Source organism: Peromyscus eremicus, chromosome 20 (assembly GCF_949786415.1).
Source record: "Peromyscus eremicus chromosome 20, PerEre_H2_v1, whole genome shotgun sequence".
NCBI classification, from domain to species: Eukaryota; Metazoa; Chordata; class Mammalia; order Rodentia; family Cricetidae; genus Peromyscus; species Peromyscus eremicus.
In genome coordinates, this window is record NC_081436.1 from 13550046 (window position 1) to 13565468 (window position 15423).

At 42.0% G+C, this 15423-nt stretch overlaps 1 protein-coding gene across 1 annotated transcript in view; it reads left to right on the forward strand.

Annotated features, from left to right (window-relative positions):
• Positions 1-7254: 7254 nt before the first annotated feature.
• Syt10 (synaptotagmin 10) overlaps positions 7255-15423 on the forward strand; it is a 58506-nt gene continuing 50337 nt past the window's right edge. Inside the window, exon 1 of the mRNA XM_059247374.1 lies at positions 7255-7470. Coding sequence (XP_059103357.1) covers positions 7320-7470 — 151 coding nt within the window. The 5' untranslated portion in view covers positions 7255-7319. The remainder of the gene's footprint in view (positions 7471-15423) is intronic.

Here is a 15423-nt window from a genome sequence, read left to right on the forward strand (position 1 = left end):
TTGACTGAACATGCAGGACCCATAGGAGGGTGACCACTGAACTTTGCTTGGTGAAATGGTCCTTCAGGTTCCTGCTTTGCAGAGGAAACTGCCAGACATTCTACAGGACACAGAGAGAAGTGACTGAGAGACTCTAGGCCTGTGGGCTGAAGACAGATGCCCCAACTTTACAGAAAAACATTAGGTGACTGTCCAGGCTGCCAGCTGTCTCTGTCCACTCTCGCAAGACTCTCAAAAGTTGCTTGCATCCTTCTCCCATTTCTCAGGTAATATTATATCCTTCTGAGGCCTTTGATGTAGCTGAAGACTAGATAGTTATAATTTTCCTTAGTTATGATAAAAGATAAGTTAGATATGAAACCTTAGACTCACAAATATAGGATAGATAGGATATCTTCTTTAATTTTACCAAATACAAATAGATTAGATATTATAAATAGACTAGATACTGTAACTGTAATTCTTGCTTGATAATTGTTTTGTTATATGTAATTTTACTATGTGAAAGTTAAAACCTTCCTTTTAAAAAAAAAGAAAATAGGAAGTGCTGTGGAAACACTGCCAGCCGCCACCATGAGTACCAACATGTAAGATACTGGTAAGCCACGAGCCATGTGGCAAGGTATAGACAATAGAAATGGGTTAATTTAAGATATAAGAACTAGATAGCAAGAAGCCTGAGCCATTAGGCCAAACAGTTTAAATAATATAAGAGTCTGTGTGTTTATTTTATAAGTGGGCTGCGAGACTGCCAGGACTTGGCGGGAGCTGGAGAGAAGCCCTCCAGCTACAAATCCATTCAATTGATGGAGAAAAAGGCCTTTGACAAAACCAAACAACCTCTCACAATAAAAACCATGTAGAAACATAATAAAGTAGTTATTGGCAAACTGAAAACCACCAACCATTATGATAAATGGAGAAAAATTTGAAGCAACTGAAATCAGGAACAAGATAAAGGTGTCCGCTATGGCCACTCCTATTCAATATAAAGCTTGGAGTCCTGGCTAGAGAAATCAGAAAAGAGAAGGAAATAAAAGGGACACAAATAGGGAAGGAAGAAGTGCAAAAGGGTGTCAGTGGAGTGCTAGGCACAAATGAGACATCTAAATAAACCTCTCTCTCTCTCTCTCTCTCTCTCTCTCTCTCTCTCTCTCTCTCTCGCTCTCGCTCTCGCTCTCGCTCTCGCTCTCTCCACCTCTCTCTCATACACACACACACACACACACACACACACACACACACACACACACACACCAAAAATGATGGTAAGAGCTAGAGGTCAGAGACAACTGATCAAAACATGTCTTCTAGATGTGACTAAACTGCTATCTATACTCATGAACTCACAGTAGCTGTGGTTGCCTGAACAAGACCTGCAAGAGATCCAGCTAGTTAACATTCTAACAACGGAGAAAGGGTTTGTGATCCTTTTCCTTCAGCTGAGAAGCTAGTGACAGTTGATAGCTGCTGGGGGAGAAAGAGACATTTTAAGGGAAGGGCCCTTGATAAATCAACCAAGCTCTGTTGTGTGGCTTCATCATCAGAAGTATATGGTCAGCACAAATTGGACTTGGTGGGTCATTTTCTTAAAAATGTTCAAAAGAGGACACGAAATTGAGAGTGGGTAGTGAGGGAAGGGCGTATCTGGGAGGAGCTACAGGGAGGAATAGGGTGTGAATATGGTCAGAATACACTGTAAGACATCCTCAAAGAACAAAAGGATATTTTAAACAAAGTAATAAGAAAGTTATGATTCTGAGTTGGGTGTAGCACATAGAAAAGGAAAACATTAAGACAAAATTAAACACGACTCTGATCTTTGTTCGGGCTGAGATTTCTTCTAATCATCCTCTTAGTGCCCATCTGGGTGCTGGGATCAAGTAATAGCCTAAAATCTAGTCTTGACAATGATTTCCGTGTATCCCTTATCTTACGACTCTTTCTCCTTGAGGATTGGAGAAGGGCTTGAAAATGGGAAAAGAAGGAAATGGAAGAGGCTTGAGCAAAGAGAGGGTGGGGAACCACAGTACTGAATGTTCAAAACTACCACTAGGGGTTTCTCTTAGAATCTTCATTTCCAAACCAGTTTCTCTTATACGTCCTACAAAAGCCACCGAAAGGTAGTGACAGAGGTCACTGAAAGGAATGGTTTTGTAGTGTGCTGTTGTTGTTGTTGTTGTTGTTGTTGTTGTTGTTGTTGCTGCTGCTGTTGTTTGACAGGATCTCATTCTGTAGCCCCGGCTGGTTTGGGATTCACAGATATGAGTGCCACCATGTTAGGCATAAGCAGCATTCTTAAACTAATGGTGTTGAGGAATGTGCTTGTAGCAAACAGTGCTCAATGGCTGTCGCTCTTAACAGTTCACTACTTCAGGATTTCCTTCGCTACGTGTGTGGATCAGGCCACGAAGGCATGTCTGTACTGCTGCGTTTACTTTTCAAGCTGAAATAATTGGCAAGATGTAATAGTTATAAAGACTACTACAAATCTAAATTCTTGTCATCTTAGCCTTCAAGGGGTGGGGATGGGGGGGGACCACCTTAAATGTAGTGCTTTCACCAAACTCCTACTGCTCTGTATACACACAACAGGTAACAATGCTTTGATTCATTTGTTAATGAATGATTTGTGGAAAGGGCCAAACAACTAAGAGAAAAGACAGAACTTTAGGGCATTCTTTTTAGATGAAAAAAAAGAATGGCTTCCAACAAATGAATAGCCATTTGAATCAGCTGTTCCCAATCTGTGCTTCAAGACCCCTTGAGGGTGGAGCGACCCTTTCACAAGAGTCGCCTAAGACCAGGGGAAAACACAGATATTTACATTAGGATTCATAACAGTAGCAAAATGACAGTTACTACGAAGTAGCAACGATCTTATGGTTGGGGGTGGGGTGTCACCACAACACGAGGAACTACATTCAGTCTCAGCATTAGGAAGGTTGAGAACCACTGAGAAGTTTACCCAGGTTACAAAAACACCAACGAGAGTAGCAGTGGGCCCAGGATATTGTAAACAAGTTGCTTTCAGACTGTGTTTGCTTAATACTGAAGCAGAGATCCAATGTAAGAGGGTTATTAGAGGGATCTGCATCACTCTCAAGCAAGTGGAGTCTGGAAGTGCTATAAAAGATGAATTACTCATTTGTGGGTTCCTCCACATAGCATTTTGCTCACCAGTGCTTTCAAAAGCACAATGCACTGCACACTGTTCTGTACATAAACGGAGGGCAAGGGCGATTGGGAAAGGCTCTACTAGCCGTTAAATTATTTTTTATTTTTATCTGGAAACCGCCACTCATTATACAATAAAGAAAAAAAAAATCACATGAAGCCTGCAGATTTGGGTGTCTCTTAGTCCGTGATAAAAATAGTCTCAGACCACCCAATTTTCCTATGAATCAGGTAAAAATGATTCAACTAATGAGTACTTGCTCACAGCACAGCCGTGCCTGGTACTTACTGTGAGCTTTACCATATTGTCCATCCAACAGACACGAACCATGGATTGACTAGTAGTTTAAAACAAAATTATACATTTTGCCAGAATGGACAAACAAGCATGCTCAGGATTTTCATTTTCAGAAATTATATCTCTCCTGCCTAATAACAGATAATCAAATCCTCGGTTGACAATATGGGAATAAACCACGAAAATGGTTTTATTTCCTTCTATCTCCTTTTATTGAAATGGATTTCTTATTCATATAACATATTCTGATTATGATTTTACCTCCCGCAGCTCCTCCCAGATTCCCCCACCTCCTTTCCCAGACAAATCTACACCCTTTCTTTTTCTCTCTTGTCAGAAAATGAACAGGCATCTAAAAACTAATAATAAAATAAAGTAAAAGATAAAGAAGTGGGCTACGACAAGCAGAAGAAAAAAAGAGCCAATGAAAAACACACAAAGATGTAGAGGCACACATAAATCCCACAAAACACAAAACCATAAGCCGTGTAATATATATACAAAGAACTGTAAGGTTAAAACAAAAAACCCTGTGTAGCTTGAATTTTCCTGCCTGGCCCGCAGTCAGGGCAAATCTCTCTCACCTGCCAGTTCCACAGCCGCTCAGACCCAACCAAGTAAACACAGAGACTTATGTTGGTTACAAACTGCATGGCCGTGGCAGGCTTCTTGCTAACTGTTCTTACAGCTTAAATTAATCCATTTCCATTAATCTATACCTTGCCACATGGCTCGTGGCTTACCGGCATCTTCACATGCTGTTTGTCATCGTGGAGGCTGGCAGTGTCTCTCTGACTCAGCCTTCTACTTCCCAGCTTTATTCTCCTCCTTGTCCCGCCTATACTTCCTGCCTGGCCACTGGCCAATCAGTGATTTATTTATTGACCAATCAGCAACACACTTGACATACAGACCATCCCACAGCAACCCTGAGACAAAGAACCTCCAAAAAATTCATTTTGTGTTGACCATCTACTGCCGGGCATGTGACCTGGTCTTAAGTGTGGTTTGTATACCCAGTGAGACTCTGTTGGAGAAAACTACATTTTCCTTTGCAAGCAGTTACCAGTTGGAGATAGCTTCTGGGTAATGAAGGGGGCGATGTGTGTGCGTACTTTCTCTTCTCAGCCCTAGGACCCCCAATGTGTCCCAGGCCTGTGCGGCCATCCCTGTGCTACCATCCTCTCTGCGAATTCAAATGTGTGTTGGTCCTATTGTGTTTAGAGGTCCTTGTTTCCTTGGTGTCCTCCATCCACTCTGGCTCCTACAGTCTTTTTGCCTCCTCTTCTGCAAGGTTCCCTGAGCCCTGAGAGGAGGGAGTTGATGGAAACATCCCATTAAAGACTGAATAGTTCCAAGTCTCTCACTCTGTGCCCATTGTCTGGCTGTGGATGGTATTTATTCTCATCTACTGAAGGAGGAAGCTTCTCTGGTGGTGGCTGAGCAAGGAGACACTGATAGATGAGTATAGCAGAATGTCATTAGGAGCCCTGCCTGTCTATCTAGTCTTAGGTTCTTGGCCACCCAAGCGCCATTGTGTATGAAGAGTTCCATCTCCTGGAGTAGGACATACATCTAATCAGCTATTCCCACAATTTTTGTACCACTACTGTCCAGTATATCTTGCAGGTAGGTCACGATTGTAGATGAAAGGGTTTGAAGCTGGGTTGGAGTTTACCTTTCTCCGGAAGCATGTAAAGTACCTTCCGATACCATGAACACTAGTTCATAGGGGTGAAGGCACTATGTAGGCCATAGCTCCACTTCTCCATGTTCAATGTGTTGTCCGTATCAATGGGGCTCTACTGTCAGCTAGTAGAGAGTCACCAATAAATAACCTTGGCAATAGCTTGGGTTGTTTGGGAGTTTCCATGGCACCCTTTTGGACAACAACTCTATTAGCTGTAACTTATTCCTGGAAGTGGAGGCTTCCTTTGGTGGTAAGAGATGTCCAGGTGGCACTCTGTTTCTTCCATTATTTGGCGATTTCAGTTAGCTGACCTTCATATGTGTATGTATTTTAGAAGCTTCTACTGCATTAAGTTTCTGTATGACCCCTTGAGTAGCTCCTAGTTTTAAGTGTCCCTCCCCGTATTCCCTCTCTTTCCTCCCTCTTCCTCCTCCCTGTTTGATAGTCTATTCCAGTACCCCCTCCCTTGTGGTGGTTTGAATGAGAATGGCCCCTATGCTCTCATAGATTTGAATGCTTACTCACTAGGAAGTGGCACTATTGAACAGATTAGAAGATGTACCTGGTAGGGAGTGTTTGTGAGACCCTGTCGGGTTCCTGGGGTAGAAAGTGTTTCTAGGTATTGGGACCTGACCCAAGAAATGGGAATGGGCTAGGAGCAGTAGGCCTGAGAGAGTTCGTTGGAGGGAGGAAAGCTGGGTCTGTTGGCAGGCTCTAAATAGTCCCCTGGAGATAAGAGGCAGAGAGGTAAGTGAGGCCCTAACAGGTGGCCGGCTTCAGGTCTAGGGGTAAATCTGGGTAATTAGGTTTGGAGCATAGGAAGAAAGTGAAGATTGCCTATCTGATTCCCAGGCTGGTATAGCCAGAGGGGTCCCGGGAGCACCTCTGGAGTTTGGAGGCTCGGACAAACGGTGGGGTGAGGGTCTAAGGCTGTGGGAGAAGCTCTGACTAATCCCCTCAGAAGGAGGCCAAGAGGGAGGTGAGGCAGCAGCGGGTGGTCTTGGGACACAGCAGAGGATTAGACTGGGGAACCGGGATTGGAAGATGGGAGGAAGAGTGATGATCTACCTGATTCACTGGCCGGTGTGAAAAAAATGGCTTTTAAACTAGGTAGTTGCGTTTATCATAGTCGGTGGCAACTGTTCCCTAATTTTATTTTGTATCTTCAGCTTCGTTTGTATCTTACACCCATTTGAATTGGAGAAATTCTGACAGGGGGATTCATGATGCCCCCAATTAAAGCCTTTTGTTCTAAACAGGCTGAGAAAAAGACTTCGAAGCAATTTCTTTACAATTAAACGCGTGCCTGCAGTAGATTGCACTTAACCTGATCCCCCCTCTCTCCTCCTTTTAACACGGAAGTCTTGTCTTTGCACCGTTTAAGCCATAGCAGAAGAGAAAGGGGGATCAAGCCGCGCTTCTCAGTCACCAGTTATGATTTTAATAAATAAAACCCTGACGGGTGGCATGCTTCGTTCTGTTATCTACCAGAGAGGGTTAAACGCAATGAATTAAAAATGTCATGTTCACAGCGTCGGGTAAACCAGCTTCGGAGGAACCAAACTGCTGCTGATTAAGTGCTCTCACCTAGAAAGCTCCCTATCCCTAAATCATCATTGTCCCAAGTCCTTTGAAAACAAATTTTAAACACGTGTCATTCTGCTTTGGTGGACCTGTCTTTTGATTACTCTTTTTAAAAGGGAAAAAATAATATTTTCATCAAGTCTAGAATGGGGAAGAGCTTTTTTTCTTTTTTCTTTTTTTTTTTTTTTTTTAAGAGATGCATAATCTGGGAGAGAGCTGGGAAAGTTGGATTGAAAGGGGGAGATGAGAAGAGGGTAACGGGCTTCAGGTATGTGTGTGGGACCCGCGAGAGGGCCGGGTCGCCGCTGCCACCGCTGCCCGCGCGAGCCTGCTATTGGCCGAGCCGCCCAGCAGCCGGGAGGCGCCGCTCCGCGCGCCGCCGCCCCTCGCTCCCCGCCGGCTGGGCTCCGCGCGTCTCCGAGCGCTCCGAGGAGAAGCGCAGCCCTGGCAGCAGCGTCCGTCGGCGCGCGCCGCCCTCCTGCGCCCTCGCCCGCCATGGGGCCAACTCGCAACTCCTAGGGCTCAGCCTCGGGCCGAGGGAAATCAAAGCAGCAGCAAACAGAAGCCAAGATGAGTTTCCGCAAGGAGGATGGCGTGAGCAGCCTGTGCCAAAAGGCACTGCACATCATCACCGAGCTGTGCTTCGCGGGCCAGGTGGAGTGGGACAAGTGCTCCGGCATCTTTCCCGCCGACAGGGCCAGCCAGGGAGGAGGTGGCACAGGTAAGGGGCTCGACCTGCGCTGCCCCGGGACAAGGGGTATCTTCGGGGCAACCTTCCTGACTGGACCCCCCGTCTCGCCCGGCCGCGGCGACTTGCTCGCTTGGTTTGTCGCCAGCACCTGCTGGGTCTCTGCTCCCAGGAGGCTCTCGCGCTCTCCCACCTGCTGCTCTGGCGCCCCAGGGACTCAGTGCCCTGGCGCGTGTCCTGCAGGTCGCGGCTGGACCATCCAGCCTGGCTGGTGAATCTGCGCTTGGCCTCAAGGAACCTGCTCGTAGAGGTCGGCCTGAGTCGGCCCTAAAGACAGAAAGGATCCCTCAGCTGTAACTTTCAGATGCAACCTGTCGAGCTCTCCGAAGCTCCCAAGGCCTTTCATGATGCATAATGTCATTTTCTAGGGCTTCTTGGCAACGGTGGTTGAAGGGTAGGGATTATGGATAACTGACGCTCAGGTCACTCGTCAAGGAAACGGAAAAGAGATGCTAAATCTTTTCCACACTACTTACTGGCGTCCAGAACCGTGGAAGCAAACGGAGAAGGGAGGGGGAGCGGGGGGGGGGGGGAGCGGGGTAGATGTGATCAAATGACCCCAGGGTCACTTGATGGCATTAGGAGATGCCCTGTTTCCTTATGTAGGGTCTTGTCGCATTCACTTGGTTTTCTCCGGTCATTTTGGTCTCTGGGCAAGGATTTCTGGCTTGAGCGGGAGGATAACCAGGGCAACAGGTAAACGCAACCGCAAAGTCAGGCTCGGAAGAGAGGCGCAAAGATAGAAGAACACAGTTCCTTCACCATTCACCCTGATCGCTAGACAAAGGAAGAGAAAGTGTTGTGGGGTGGGAATGGGTTCGGTTTAGCTGGCACTTAGGGTTGTTTACATGGACTGTCTCCGAGGTTTTCAAACGCTTTGCCGATGGCAACAGAAGCAAAGAGGGGGGTTGTCTGGACCTGTCAGAACGAGGGATTCACGAAGCAGAATGATACATTATTGCTGCTGTCAGTGTGATGGAAGCAGTCATTTTTTTTTTTGAATGTGTAAACACAACCCAATGTCATTTCTGTTGTTTAGTGGGTGTCAGATTCTTAAATGAAACTGAACAGTGGAAGGGGCCGTTTAAGCAATGTGCATGTGCTTGTGTGCGTGTGTGATATGCGTGATGTGCTAAGGGTGTAATAAAAACCGAAGTGCTGAGACTGTAGAGACCTCTGTAAAGAAAGTGAGTAAGCTCTTCTGAAATGTCGTTAAGCCACCATTAAGCCAAGGCTCAGAGTGCAGGAAGCGAGAATACTCAATTCCAGGGACATGCGTTTTGGTCACTAACATTTGATGCTGAGGCTGTATCTCCTAGTTCTTACTCTTTCTTGGCGCTTGTGACCACACACCAAGAAGTGATGTCCCGGCTCTCATTGTCTAGCAATGTAGAAATTGCTTGAAGATTGGAAACTGAAACAGGACTCGGTTCTAAACTGTCCAAATGTGCGATTGTGTGAATTCAGGATAAAACACGGCATATAAATTGGAGAAAGAGTTCTGAGGTTTTCCTAATCACTACAGTGCATCACTGTAGTCCTAAGTCTGCAAGACATTCACTTGGAAACGAAAATGAAGAAAAATGGCTCTAAAACAATTGTGTGAATATTTTTCTCCCTTTAAGGAAAACATGTATTATGAAAGTGGGATATTCTAATATGTGAACATACAAAATAGCTCTCAGTAGAGAGGAGTAGTCCCCAAATTGCATATGACAAATGAAGATAAGATTCCTCTGCTCTTTCCTTTTGTAAACTGCAAAACAATTAAAAACAAACTGCTCTAATTTTAAAGTGGCATTCCACTATTAATGGATCACTGAAGCAGAGTCAATGATTATTTGCTAAATGCTTAATTACATCAGTTAGGCACTCAGATGCACGTTGTTCTGTAGATTTTCTTACAGTGTGTTCCCTTCGTTAAGGTTCCTACACGAAAGCACTTCCAATAGTTGATGTTGACTGCATCGTAGGTAGGAGAGCATCAATGACTTTTATTGATATAGTAGTGGCTCACTTTTTTTTTTTTTGTTTTGTTTTTTGTTTTTCGAGACAGGGTTTCTCTGTGTAGCTTTGCGCCTTTCCTGGAACTTGCTTTGGAGACCAGGCTGGCCTCGAACTCACAGAGATCCGCCTGCCTCTGCCTCCCGAGTGCTGGGATTAAAGGCGTGCGCCACCACTGCCCGGCAGTGGCTCACTTTTAAAGGGACCAGTTCATGGTGTTGATTTTACATCACAGTAACAATCTTGATATTTAAAATTGCATTCATTTTTTCATGTAGTAATAGCAAGAGAAAGGTTAATGTAATCTCAGATAAAAAGGCATTACCACAGTAAGGGAGTTAGAATTCGAGTATATCTCTAAGACAGAGATGTGGCCCCTGTGGGCCCACAGTCCAGCCAACCAAGCCTAGGTAGCAGCTAATGCTAATTAAATTGCCCTTTTAAAATGCTTTGTAAAAGTCACTATATGAATCAACATTACTAGTACTACAAAGTCCATCGTGTGTAAGTTTTAAGAGAATTAGATGTGGAAGAAGTTTAAAAACAACAACAAAAAAACACTGATCGATTGATTGTCTTCCCCAAAATGGATATGTTATCCTACAAATTCACTTAGTGCACAACATGATATAATTAAGAAAGCTTATGGGAAATGTAAAAAAAAAAAAAAAATAGCTTGGTCTTGGGTATTATTTCTAAAATATACTATAATGATATACATAATCATTTTAAAGTGGTTTTAGGCTCATTTCTGGACAGTATTTGATTGTTGCTTAGACGTTTATTGAGTTTAAGAAACTTGTATTGCTTGAAAGTCAGAGCTCCCAATCCACAGCTAATCAAGACCATTGAAGTTCACAGCCACATTCACATCACAGCTGTGGTTGGCTAACCTTAATATAAATATTTCAATGAGCGTTTAACCCATCAGTGTTTCAGATTTGGTTTTGTGAAATTTCAATATGGGAATATAGATTCTAAAAAAAAATGGACAAATTATTCCAAGTTCGTTCTGTTCTCTCACTAGAAGTGTATTATTGAGCAGATATTTAACAAAAATTTTCTTTCTAATCGACATTGATACAGTTAATGTGCACATTAAGTCCATAATTCTATGCCTAGAAAAATCTGGGTACATTCTAAAGACTCAGTAAATATTTGCTGAGTGAGTAAAGTATCATAAAGTAAATGTACTGAGTTTATTGAAATTCTAGCTAAGTAGGAATATCTGTATAAAAGAGCTACCCTTTGAGTTATAACAAGGTTGTGTCCCAATTAGAAGCTGATAATAAAAGTCTAAAGTGCACTTAATAAACGCAGCCTACTGAGCAGAAACTGTGATCATTTTATCTTAACCTATACTAAATAAGCACAAATCATTACTTCAGCCTACAGCCAAGCATCTCAAGAAGGTTATACCAATATTGCTAAATTCAGAAAAGGCCAGCATTCCAAATTCAAAATAGGGTCTCTACCTTACCTCTTGTACCATTATAAAATAAAAAAAGTCATGAATTAGAGCCACTCGGTGGCAATTGTCTGTATTTTGAAAGCACGATAAGACTCTCTAGATTTACATTGATAAGATTAATGTGCACTTTAAATCACTAGACTATTATGTCTTTGAAGACAGAGGTTTGTTTACTGTAACATCCCCAGTGCTGGAAACATCCGGGGCGCATACTAGAGACTTGACTGATAATTTGTTGAATGAACAAAATGGCTTCCTTAATGATCCCAGTAGCAAAGGAAAGCATGTGGCTTTGCTTAAGTAGAAAGCACTTGATGTAATAAAAACCCACCATTAAAACTTTTGTTAGTTATTCTAGCATTAACCAGGAGTCATTGTTTTGTAGATATGAAAACAGAAGCAAAAAAAAAAAAAAAGAGTTTACACTTCAAAAACAAATCACTAGTTACTGATGAATGTATTTAAGAGCCTCGGCCTTAAATTCCAGCCTCTTTTTTTTTTTTTCCTCGTTTTTCAAGACAAGGTTTCTCTGCATAGCTTTGTGCCTTTCCTGGAACTCACTCTGTAGCCCAGGCTGGCCTCAAATTGATGGAGATCTGCCTGCCTCTGCCTCCCAAGTGCTGGGATTAAAGGCGTGCGTCACCACTGCCCGGCTAAATTCCAGCCTTCTTAAATCCTAGTTGTTACAGCAAATACTGGTAAATGTGGAATTTTTACTATGTACTGTTCCCTATAACACATGAGAAGAAACCAACAAAATTTTCCCACTTACAATTACCTCAAAGGCAGAGTCTTTTTTTTATGTTAGATTTCCTACCACGCAAATAGAACATGGGTTATTCATTTGTCATACTTGAACATATGCGTTCATGTGCGCCTAAGTATATGCAACTATTTGTTTGCCCATATTCTGGTCTAAATAGAATTGATTCATATTAACAATGAGACCATGTGAAACATTATTATTAATTTTATTGTGTGTATATGGATGTTTTTCCTGCATATAAGTCTGTGAACCATGTGTGGGCAGCACCCACAAAGGCCAGAATGTCAGATCCTCTGGAACTGGCATTATAAATGGTGGTCAGCTTCCATGAGGTGCTAGAAACCAAAGCTGGATCCTCTGCTGAGCAATCTCCCCAACCCAAGATAAAGCATTATTAAATGTATGTAATTTTGAACTCATACAATTTCACATATGGCTCTTTTTAAGTGCTCATAGATAAATATATAATGGAGAAAGACGTTAGAACAAAATTAATTATTTTTCTAATTTGTAATTTTAAAAAATCAGTAAAAACTCTGATTAGTATATTTTCCTGCCAAACTTAGGAACTAACGATCTATATTATTACTAAAATTTATTATTGTGAAACAATAAAAACTGTGTGACAATGCAAAGGAGCTAAATTCCTCTTCTCAAAGATTCTGAAACATAATTAGTTCATGCACCGAAGAGACTGGATTTCCTGATAACGAGTATTTTAATAAAGGTCAGTAAATTATACTTTCTCATTTCTCATTGTACAGTGCCAATTGTACTGACCAAGTTTAGAAATTTAACCCCTGCGTAAAGGTATAGGGTTTTTTTTTATTACTACCAATAGATTTCCTTTGCTTTATAGGATATATCATAAGGACCCCCTGAGCTATGAGAACTGAGAGGAATATGGGTCCAATAGTTGGTCATGAAAAACTGCTTGCACACATTCTATTACCTGGGTGCTTAGTACAAAGTCAGCCCCATAAGTCCATGGGCTCCGCACCAGTGAATAGATAACACTCAGAGACACAACTGCACCTAGGCTGTGCAGGTTCCTTTCCTGGCCGTTACTCTTTGAACCATGTAGCGGCTATCTATATAGACAGCATTTACATGACTTTAGGTACTGCAGGAAATCTAAGGGTGATTTAAAGTGCTCTGGAGGATGCGTGCTGGTCTGGCGATCCTACCCCATTTTATGTAGAGAATGGAGCATCTGGAGAACCATTTCCACTCAGTTCTGTGGGGTAGTTAATTCCCATCCTCTCTGAAGTCCTCCTTCTTCTCCTCTGTGAAGTTGTGCTATGATGGTGTTGTAGTCAGAAGGACAGAGTCACCTGGGATAGAAGGGAGAATGGAACCATTTATAAATTGTTATTGTTGAATAAGAAACATGACAGCCAGTATTTAACCGTCATCTCCTCCTTGGTCTTCCCTTAGTCCTGTTTCAGAACTCAGAATTATAGGAGCAATAGTCTAAATATTCCAATTTTATTGTCATTTCTAGTCTACTGCAGTGGGAGTTGTTAATATATCTGAAAGAGTTTTAGTCTTGTGCTTTCACTCAAGTATGTATTGAGTTTTTATGTTCTGTGTGAAATACTTTATATGGCACCAAAAAAACTAAGAGAATATTGTCAATAAAGTAGGAGTCAATGTTTTCTTTTATATTTAATTTATTTAAAAAGTTATTTCTTTTATCTTTTGAGCTCACAATATAATTGCATCATTTTCCTCTTCCCTCTCTTCCCTCTAAACCAGTGGTTCTCAGTCTTCCTAATGCTGTGACCCTTAAGTACAGTTCCTCATGTTGTGGTGACCCCCAATCATAAAACTATTTTTATTGCTACTTCATAACTGTAATTTTGCTACTGTTATGAATTATAACATAGATCTCTGTTTTCTGATGGTCTTAGGCGACCCCTGTGAAAAGGTCATTTAGCTTCAATGGAGTCTCGACCCATAGGTTGAGAACCACTGCTTTAAACCCTCTCACATACCTCTCCTTGTGATCTTTAAAATTCATGGCCTCTTTTTTCATTTGTTGTTACATGCACATATGTATAGGTATATATACACATGTATATTCCTAAACAGAACCTGTTCAGTCTATATGTTACTTGTATGTGTGTTTTTAGGCTAACCATTTGGTATTAGATAATCAATTGGTGTGCTATTCCCTGGAGAAGGCTGTTTCCCCTACTCCTGGCATTCTTCAGTTGCCTGTAGTTTTTCGTTTGTTTGTTTGGTTGGTTGGTTGGTTGGCTGGCTGGTTGGTTGGTTGGTTGGTTTTTATAGGGATGGGGCCTCCTGGGCTTTTCCCTATCCACTTTGGCGCATCCATTGTGTTGACCTTGCTTAGTTCATGTTTAAGAAGTCATGTTGGTTAAAACTTTACAGCTGTAGCTTCTGACATTCTGAGGTGACACAGTCTCACAGCAAACTCCCTAATATTCTGGCTCTTCTGCTCCATCTTCTGGATTGTTTCCTGAGCCTTAGGTGTGGTAATTCAGTGCTTTCTTACCACATGAAATTTTAATATCATACATGTAGAAAGGTGTCCTTTAAACTCAGATTTTTTTTTAAATCATGTATCACTTTCCTAGACATGTTAAGAAGAAAAAATCCAAAAGAAATAAGTAGATTGAAGTAATTTTAAAACTTAACTTCTTTATATTTTCCTTTACAGTGTGGGGAATTGAACCTGGGGTCCTGTGTAGACTGGCCACTCTTACCACTAAGCTATGCCTCAGGCTTCAAAGCTAAAACTCTTGAGTCCAATTCTTATTGTTGGGAATCTCTGCTCCAGCCCTACTCCTCCCATCCAGACCCCACCCCTCAGAAAGCCCGCCAAGGGTCGGATCCTCTCCAAGAGATGCACAGGACCGTGCCTACAAGGTATTTAAGACGTGGTCTCCAGACCTGCCAGGGGATTTCTCTCCTGCTTCCTTTCTCCGGGAGTTGCTTTGCTCAGATTAAACCTGGTCTTATTATTTCGGCCTGATCTGATTTATTGCATTGGCAGAGAAACCAAATTTGGGGGTATGAAAACCCTTCACTTATGAGTAGGTTTTTAATTCAGAATCAATATTGTAACTATTTTTTAGCCATTTTCAGACTGTGTCACGGAGAGGATTGGAGCTTCATTTCTTTCTAAAAGGAATTCAAATTAATATAAAAATCCTTTAGTTATTGTTCTATATAGCTTTCTGTACAAAATGTTGAGTGTTAGTAATGTTGCCAAATAGATGTTATTCATCACGTTTATTACCAATTTACACTAAGAACTTAGTGTATAAGGATGAAGTACTATATTACCTGAAGTACATTTTTCCACACTGAAATTCTTACATGGATTTGTATGTAGATACTTTTGCTTTGGGGCAGTCATAACTACACCACAGTAGCTTCCTGGCTATTAGAAACTTTAAAAAACCATAGCTAGTAATAAATATTGCAGTGTTTCTCAACCTTTCTAACGCTGGGACCCTTTAATACAGTTCCTTACATTGTGGTGACCCACAAACATAAAATTATTTTATTACCACTTCATAAATTTTGCTACTGTTATGAATCATAATGTAAATATCTGATATGCAGGATATTTGATATGTGACCTCTCCCAAAGGGGTTGAGAATCACTGATATATTGTGACCTCAGCAACGGGAGATATTTTAAAATACACAT